Source organism: Curcuma longa, chromosome 8, assembly GCF_044706935.1.
Source record: "Curcuma longa cultivar G26 ecotype Majalengka, Jawa Barat chromosome 8, ITB_CL_G26_1.1, whole genome shotgun sequence".
In the NCBI taxonomy this organism is placed as follows: Eukaryota; Viridiplantae; Streptophyta; class Magnoliopsida; order Zingiberales; family Zingiberaceae; genus Curcuma; species Curcuma longa.
This window is the reverse complement of record NC_133868.1, coordinates 370,412-380,183: the sequence shown is the minus strand read 5'-3', so window position 1 is coordinate 380,183 and position 9,772 is coordinate 370,412. Positions and strand designations below refer to the sequence as shown.

Below are 9,772 nucleotides of genomic sequence, written 5' to 3'. Positions count from 1 at the left end.
AGATAAACATGGTGTGCGGAGTCACACACAGAAGACCATGTTATCAGTCCCTTATAGATTATAAACAGTGTTCACAACCAAGATGGATTGGACAAACCATCGGAGTGGTTGTAGTGTAATTTGGTCTTAGTCTGTCTTGACTATAGAATTACACTAGTACACTAAGTGTGTATTGAGCAGGACCATCTGAGGATTGTTCGATTTATACTGACTATATAATCGAACTAAACCTCTGTTACTATAGATGTACATACTCTTAATCCCGATATAATAACAAACACGTGTGCTTAATATGTACTTCTTTAATTCATCAAAGGGTGAGGTCTAGATCGATAGATCAAAAGGCCCGATGAGTTGGGAAGTAGTATTATGTACATGGTGTGTTGTTGATTATAGAAGGAATCTGTGTCCTATAATCTAGGTTGATGATGTCCCCTTGAGGAGCTCATAAGGATTATCATGTAAACCCTGCAGGTGGACCTTGTCCGCATGATAATAAGGTTGAGTGGTACTACTCTTGGATTAGATGTCGATTAAATACGAGTTGTCAGTAACTCATTTTAATTGACGGACATACGATATCTTAAACACAGGGAGATTAATGTACTGATAGTAAGAAGGAGCCCATATTGTAATATGGGATTGGTGCGGTAGTTCGATAATAACTCTTTAGTGGTATGAGTTATTATTGATGAACTAAGGTTGTGTGTTCGGGGCGAACACGGGAAGCCTTAGCTCATCGGAAGGCCAAAACCAATTCCTCCTCTAGGTCCCTGTTGTAGCCTCTGGGATCCTCAAGTCCACCTTGGAAGAATTCGCGAAGAAACCAGGCATTCGAGCTCATGCAAGGAGGTGTAATCGATCAGCTGATCGATTACACACCTTGGTAATCGATCAGCTGATCGATTACCAAGTCTCCGAGCAGAACGACTGGTAATCGATCAGCTGATCGATTACCAGGCTTGTAATCGATCGGTTGATCGATTACCATGCGTGTAATCGATCACCTGATCGATTACACGTGTTAATGAGAAGAAGTTACGGAGTTTTAATCGATTCCTTGATCGATTAAAGGCCTGGGTTCGTTTTGGTAACTTCCGGAATTATTCCAAATTTCTCCGATTTGATTGAATCAAATCATACCATGTTTATGGAATAATTATACCATGTTTATGGCTCGAATTATACCATATTTGTGGGATGGCTAGGCTATAAAAGAAGGGGTTGGGCAAGGGGTGGAGAGAGCACGACAAGTTTCTCTTTGGTAGCCGAATTCTTTCGGCAGCCATCACCCAAGTCTTCTTCTTCTTCTTTTCTTCTCTTCGGGAGGAGAGCTTGGTAGCCATCGGAGGGAGATTTCTGGTGGAGAAATTCTCGAAGGATCGTTGCCCACACAACGTTCGAGAAGAGGAGAGGAATACGGCAGAAGATCAAGAGGTCTTCGGGTACAAACTTCGGTCTTCCGAAACGTCGGAAGAAAGGTATAATTTAATGTTTCCGCTTTAATTAAATTATACGTTTATATTGGATCCTGTAAACCAAACACAAGAGCCTAACGATCTAAACGCGTCGGGCAACTTGAGACCGTTTCGGGAAAATTTTTGTTCTGCAAGAATTTACCGGAACGGTTTTTCAAGACTTTCCCATCATCCAACCTAACATGAAATCCTAATCCTGGGAAATCAAATCTATTATAAGCATTCAATATTCTTTAGTAAAAAGATAGAAATTTGTTATCTCAGCGATTTCATACTGTCTTATACGATTGATTCCATGACCATAAATATTCAACACTCTTATGCAAAAGGTAGAATATGTCACCTCAATGGCTTCACATGACTCGGCCAACCATATGTAAGGAGGTAAATCAAAAAATTATAATTAATCACGATGAAAAAAAAATCGACTTCGTCAAGATTAGAACCCTTGTTAACCCAAGCTTCGGATGGTTGGTTGCTTGAGGAGCTTTCAGATGAAGGACCTCTGTTGGAGCTTGAAGAACAGGTGGAATTGTTGTCCCGAAATGAAGAACAAGCTTGCGTTCAGATCTGTGGAAGAAGGGATGTGGTCGGATCTTGCTGTGGGATCGGATGAAGAGGTGGTGGGGTGCGGTCCTTCGGGAAATCCCTGATTAGGTGTCGGCGATAGAAGATGGATGTCGAGGAAGCGAAATTGCGATCAGATTTTGGAGGATGATGATCGCCGGAATTGATGGTGTCGGATGGAGAAGGCCAATTGAGAAGGGAATCGCATATCAGAGATTGGGAAGACGATGACAGGAGGAAGGACAACCCCTTGACCTCGGTGTTGGTGGTGAGGGAAGAGGATGAGGGTATGTGGTTGGTGGTGTGGATCGCCGGAGATGGAAGGAGGAGAATAGAAAGGGAATCCCCTTGACCTACCCCGATGATGGCTTGTGGTGGAGATTGGTGGTGAAGGATGAAGGAGCCGACGATCGGGGTGTGGGAGAGGAAGGAAGAATCGTGATCCGAAGAGGAAGAAACACTGTGCCATCACTTTTTGTTACTGTAGCTTGTCAATGGATCCGGGTTGCGGGCTGAGTGCTTCTTCTTGGATCCAGGTTGTTGAGTGCTTCTTCTTGGATCCGAATTGAATCCATTAAGAGAATCTTCAATTGGGTTGTAATTGGGCTTCTTGGATTGGGCTTGCTTGGACTTGGATGAAGATTGCAATGAGAATCAAGTTAGGCTCTTGAATTGGGCTCTCTCTCTTCTCTCTCTCTCTCAATTGGATCAAGTTGATTATGTTAGATGAACCATCTTCATTGGGTTGAACGAATCCAATCCCTTTAAGTGTGAGCCAACTTCAATTGAACTTGAACCAAACTCCCTCTCTTGTTGAACCATACCTCTCCAATTGAACCAATTCAATGTGAATCAAAGTAAGATGAACCCCTCTTTAACCCAAGCCTTGGGCTAGAGTTGGTTCCACTTGAGTCAAATCTGTGGCTCATCTTCAATACCCTACAAAACCAAGTTCACATTTTCTGATAAAATTCCATAAATGTAGGGCAAAATATATTAAGGCTCAAAATGCATCCAAACTCGTAAAACATGATATAATTTAACTATTAAGCATCCGAGAGGATTAAGAATGCTAAGTATGAGCACAAAATAGTATGTCACAATGCTAATTATCAGTAAGTCAGACTTATATATGAATGAGTTTGTCAATGGTCACTCTAAATATTAAAATATTAAAAAATTATTATTTAATTTACTAAAATTTTTAATTATTTTTTTTCTTACCTTACTAATTTTTTAATTATACGAGTAAGTGTAGTTCGGAGAACACGTTTAGTAAATGGATTAAGTGAATTTTGATAAAATCTTGAAATGTGCATTTAGACTCAAAACTAAAAGAAGGATGTTCTATAGAAACAAATCTAACTAATGATTCTCTTAATTAAACTTGAATATGTACCTTTACTGGTCAATGAAAATCTGGACAATTGCGTTTGAGAACTTTCAACTTTAAATTCTATCAGGTATTTCATTTCGATGTGTCACTTCAATGTCCAATAATCATCATCGTCAGATTGGAATTTGTAGAAGACTTTGCAATACTTATATTTTGCACGCAATTATATGGATGAAAGAGTTATTTTTTCAAAATATTTAGTAAAATTAGATAATTTTAAAGATGGAGTATCTTGAACCTTAGAAATTTCTGTTTCAGGTGTTGAAAATTTCTCTAATTCATATATTGAATGTCGTCAACATCCACATAATTCAGAGTGATTATTTCCTTGCCTTTTCGAAACCAAAATGAACCTCCTTCCATTAGAATAGAAAATTTTGAAGTTGAAAGTGATCAAAATTTCAGAATTTAGAGATCAAAGTAAAGAAAATGGTGTGAAAATAATAAAATGAATTGTCTATTTATAAAATTTAGAGAGTAATTGATACTAAATTATAATTATTGATAAAAAATAATCAAATAATCTCAACTGTCAGCTAATGGACGGTTCCAATGATCAAAACATCCAACATTCAAATAAAAAAATTGAATCAGTGGTTCATGGTTAATTTAGGATCGGAACCGTAATCGGTCAGGCCCTAGACAAATCGATTACGATTCCTATCGATTTAATCTAGTCAAGGGTAATCGACCTATTGACCCGATTACAGATCCGAGTCAGGTCCGGTTCAAACCTATCTAGTGGGGGAGAGATTTTGTAGGCAAAGATTTTGAGCTTTATGTCGGCCCAAGTAGGCCGTTGTTTCTCTTCTCTATTTTTTCAAATTAATATGAATATGGAGGACGACAGTAAAATTCAAAAGGAGAAAAAAAGAATATAATTACTATGCGTAGAATGTAGGTAGGTCAATGGTAGCCTTCACGCATAATTAAATTGATTATGATGAAGCAGACTTACTGAAGTAGATAAGGATTGAATCTCAACGAAATCGAAACAATATCCTCTTTCGTTGTGGCTAATTGTAATTTTTTGATTTACTTTCTCATAGATGATCATGAGATCAATCGTGTGAGATTATTAAGATGACAAATTCTATCTTTTGTTGAAGAAGAATGAGTTAATGGTAAAAGAGACACCCATCGAGGATGAAAGTACATTGTATTCGTGGGTTGTAATTGGAGTACGGTCGGGGAGGGGTTTGGGCTTTGTCGGCCCAAGTTAACATGTGAACACGTTCCTCTATCTATTCCCCACCGCAAGTAAACATTTATACTCTTTTTCTTTTTCGCACAGATGAGGAGAGCATTGTCGAACCTGTCTCTAGAACCCCACGAGCGGTCCGACTGTGAATAGTGAATGCTCCAAGATTAACTTTATCGAAACTAAAAACTATACAAGCCATTACAGAGCCCCAATGGAGCCAGCAAACCGAAGATAAATAAATAAATATAAAAATAAATAAATAAATGATGTTTAGTCCAAATACATATATTTTATTACCTAAAGGAACGATCAAATTTACCTAGTGAAGCTGCATAGGCCGCAAAAGCAAATAGGGAGTGAACCATTTCATGAAAAACTTGAAATTAGGAGAGACGAGTGGGAAAAAACCAAATTTGAACAGTTTTAGGGACACTTTCATACATGTAAGGAATTGCAGTGTTAATCTGTGAGGTTGGCATTGACGAGTGCCAGCGAATGAATGCACACGTAGTAGTATTAACCAGGCCCCAATGAGACCTGCAATTGTGATATGTCTTGCTAAAATTGTGACTCAAGTTTAAGAAAACCGAGCCTAACTCCCAAGCTTGAAGGCATCTACAAAGAGGCCCAAGCACACACCAGCTTTCCAGTAGTTCACCATCACAATCAAAGACTGGAATATCCCCAAAGGCATTGTGAAGGGCTTTCTGTACATTAGCATCCCTAATCCTTCAATGGCAGCAACCACTACACCAGCAACCAAAACATCCCAGTCGCCAGTCTGCCCGAGGATTGTAGCTAGAGCATTGGCTGTATAGAAACCTAAGAGGAGGAGGAATATCTTCATCGGAAGGTTCTTTCTCGCAGCATTTAGCTTCTCAAGAAGCTGCACACCTGCTGCACCAACAATAGTACCCAGTCTTGTCCTCCCAACTCCTGCATTATCTCCTTCTGTGTTTTCTGCACCATTTCCACTTGGGGATCCACCTGCACCCAAGGCTAATGCTATCCTCCACGTGTACCTTTTTATCCAATAAATTCATTCCATCAAGTACAAATCAGCTTACAGAATCCTGTATGAGACTAACTAAATTAAAAGACATGAAAGTTGGGCATCATAACATGTTATATGTAGTATGACGTTTCATGGCTAACCTAGGCATGTCTACAAATGTTTAATAAGAATTTGTTTGGCATGCAAAATCTACACAGAAGAATTTCAAATTAGTTTAAGACAGCAAAATATCGCATTGCTCACATCTTCACAGTTTCATGCTACTGACAGATATGGCATTAGACAGAGATTAGATAATACTAAAAATAGCAAACAAACATATGAAGAATTATAAACAGCATATACGTGACCACAAACATTTGAAGAACTACAAAACAATAACGAAGAACTGCTAACATCAGTTGTCTAGTGACAATCAAATCAATAAAAAACGATATGGATCAAAATCAAGTTCAACAGAGTAGCTCATAGGAAAATGAATTAATAGGCCTGCCTAGATTGAATTAATAGTGTCCTAACTTCCTTCTAACCCAAGTTCAAACTTCTGTCAAGCTTATCTTGGATTGTAATTCTTGGCTAAAAGATCTCTAGCAACGACGAGAAGTCACCTAAGTTGACCTTGGTAGACCACATGAAGTGAATTTGATCTTGATAGTATTCTTGGGTAAAGGGCATCTATTCTAAGATTTAAAGAATATATATGCACCAAGCCCTTCTACTAATAACAAATGAAGAGGATGGAACTTCACGTGAAGAGTAAAGCGATTGCAAGGTAAAAGATTTTTCTTATGATGAACAATTAGTAAAATCAAAAGATAAGATCAAGGCCTACAATATTGAGAGGAATACATTTAAGGTCCAACTTAGTTTACCGCCACCCATTTGTGAACATGATCACTCTAGCGTTAAAGAATTAGAACTAGAGAACAACAATTTAAAATATCAAATTATGAGATAAGAAACATCAGGGAAGTTCATTCATGGCCCAAGTACCTACACCTGTTCATTCAGAGCCAAAGGGCAAGCTATACCAAAGATAGATCCAATGGACTGCATAGGGATTCCATCAAGGGCAAACTATACTAAAGTCAGGGTTTTCAATTGGGTTTGGGTGAACCAACAAATAAATGAACGATTGTTAGTCTCTCTCTTATGAGTTGACCTATATAATAGATTAACCTCATGCAAGTAAGACATTTTATTATATGTATTTATTTATTTTAGATGGATATTTATTTTATTTGATCATTTATCATGCTAAAATTTATAAATTTTATATGTTAATATACTATGAACATTGTTTGAATAATTTAAGTGATTTTGAGTATAAGGTGTAGGCAACTAATGAAAATGCATAAACTTACGATGTTTTAGCTATCTAATTGGGACACTCTTGAAATAAACATCATTTACATGAATTGCATGCACTGCATGTCTATTTACAATTATAAAATTTCATAATATGATGCCTAAATATTACAGGAATATACAAAATATAATTTTGGCACAAATTTGACAGCACTTAGTAATACAATATTAAGCTATCAGTGCAGGTAAAATACTAATTTGATTATATGCAATGTCTTTCACACTTATTCATATTGGTTTAAATTACTTTAGGGTAATAAATGCTTTTAAAATTGATTGTAATTTGATTGAATGCTTAATATGTTAAATTTCAAACTTTATATCAAAATCCCTCTGCGCGATTTTTTTATGATCTTATAATTTCCCTAGGTATATAACATCAAAACACACTTGCTCTCTAATTTTTTAATTGTTTTTTCTAGAATATTTTGTGTATTTCTAATTATGTAAATTTAGCTTTTTGAAACCTTGGTCAACCAATATACCATTCCGGGTTGACCTAAGCCCCTAGGTTGATCAAAGCTCTACCTAGGTTGACTGAAGATACTATTCCTTCAAACAAAAAAGTTTTTTTCCCCTCTAGTTGACTGAATTTATTTCTCAAATCAACTAGACAAATCCAATCGACCCTATTTCATGGATTACAATCAATTTGAAATCCAATAGAATATTTTTTTCTCATCTCATGTTAATTAAACATTATTCATCCTTTGTTGTCCTAGTTGCTCGGGTCAACTACATGCAATCTTGGATCAACTTGAACACTATCCATTATCCCACATTGTTAATTTATCCTAAATATTTTTTAGTATTTTACCTTGATATGTTTTGACATATATTTTCCCATACCTTAATTGTAAATTCCATTATTTTCATAACCATATCTTTTTTAAAAGGGAAAGTATGTAAATTGCATATTTAGAAAGAGAATACATGAATTATTGCGAATTCATGATTTCATAACCATATTTTATTTAAAAATGAAACCATGTAAATGTATTTAGAAAGAGAATACAAGAAAATTTTATGATTTTTATAACCATATTGTATTGAAAAGGGAAAGTAAATGTAAATTGTATATTTAGGAAGAGAATACATGAATTAAAATAGGCTGGCATGCCAAGTTGTTTGAAAATTATGCTTACCTTTACTATACTTGGGATTATAACTTCATCTATTGCTTATTTAGATTACTTGACAAAGGAGAGAGATTGTTGTGATTTAAGTTAGAATCTCCCCCATCAGAAACAAAACAAAGTTCTCGCCTTAAAGATAACTCAACTTGAGAGTACAGAGTTCCACAAAATGCTAAAATTAAAGAGAGCTAAGCTCTAGAAGCTTTGGTTTTTCAATTACTGTTATGTATTACTAGTAGCTTTTATTGTCCCTAATTAAACATATTATCAATTATCAAAAAATAGAAAGTCTGTTAGGGGCATTTGTTCTTTGCTTGTGATTAGGTCCAATCATGGTGTTTTAATAGATTGAGAATACAATTTAAGTTGCACATTTTGTATTTGATCACTTGCTAAGTGTGCAACGCTTATAATTATGAAGATCGAGGAGATCAAGTTTAGAGGATGGACTTCATACATCAAGTGTGGAATCATAAGGAATTTCAAACTTGTGGATGGTCTCAAGCTTAAAGGATATAATGTTATCTTGGGTTTCTTTTTGGTTAAAATGATTGCAAATGATAGGATTTAACTTGTAAGAAGAGAAGAGATTCTTATCAAGAGAGTTAATTTCGGCGATGTTTGATAAGTTATGTTGAGCTTGCAGTTGGAGGATCAAAAAAATTGATACAGATCTAAACCCCCTTGGCCATATGCTTGCGTCTACTAAATATGTTCTTTAGGTCAACCCAAGCCATTTATGCTTCTCATCCTTGAAAAACCATCATTTATGCTTCTCATCCTTGAGAAGTCATCAATGTTTGTCAATAGTTATTGTTAGAATATTTAGGGATAAATAATCTGTTTATTCTTTTAGAATAATTCTCCCAGAATAAGTCGTTATATTCATGTATAAATAAAGAGGTTATCTCTTGTAATAAGACAAGTTTTCTATATTCTTTTTCACATGGTATCAGAGCAAAGGTTGGCTTAGGTTTAGATTTATCCGCCAAACCAAGCCACGATCCCCTTCCCTCTTTTTCATTTTTTTTTCTGTTCGCCGCCACGCACCTTCCTCGCGTGCGCTCGCGTTCTTCTCGCGACAATCGGCGTTTTTCCTCTCTCAGCATCGCGGCGTTCCAATCGCGCTTCTTCCTCGCGTAGCTGCCTTCGACGCCTTCACCGCCTCCTGCGTGCTTCTTCTTCGTGGGCGCGTCGGCAGCTAGGGTGAGAAAAACCTAGGCAAGGGTATCTTCTTCCCCGTGGCCTGATCGAAGCACAGCCATCTTCCTCCTCAGAAAGTGATCGCGCGGCAGAACCCCTAGAGAGAGCTCCGCCCGTCGCACCTCTCTTCGTGCTGTCACCCGCCGCCGCCGGAGAAGCAAGATGGAACCTAATCGGCAGCAAAGGTGAAAAGGAGAGCTCCCTCCACGGAAGCAGATCGGTGTCCACGAGCCATCACCGGCCTCTTCTAGAGACGGAGACGGAGCCCTCGCCTTCTGAAGCAGATCGAAGCAAAGGGAGTTCCGAGGTGCTTCCCTTTCCTTCCTTAGTTGATCGGCCGGTCCACCGCCCTTCCCTTCTGGTTTGCCTCCGGGGCCTTCGCCAGGAAACTGCGCGATCGCGTGG

General features: G+C 37.5%; 1 protein-coding gene across 1 annotated transcript in view; it reads right to left on the bottom strand.

Moving 5' to 3' along the window:
* Positions 1 to 5,036: 5,036 nt before the first annotated feature.
* LOC141833700 (ycf20-like protein) overlaps positions 5,037 to 9,772 on the bottom strand; it is a 51,445-nt gene continuing 46,709 nt past the window's right edge. Inside the window, exon 3 of the mRNA XM_074721188.1 lies at positions 5,037 to 5,667. Within this exon, the coding sequence (XP_074577289.1) occupies positions 5,238 to 5,667 (430 nt within the window). The 3' untranslated portion in view covers positions 5,037 to 5,237. The remainder of the gene's footprint in view (positions 5,668 to 9,772) is intronic.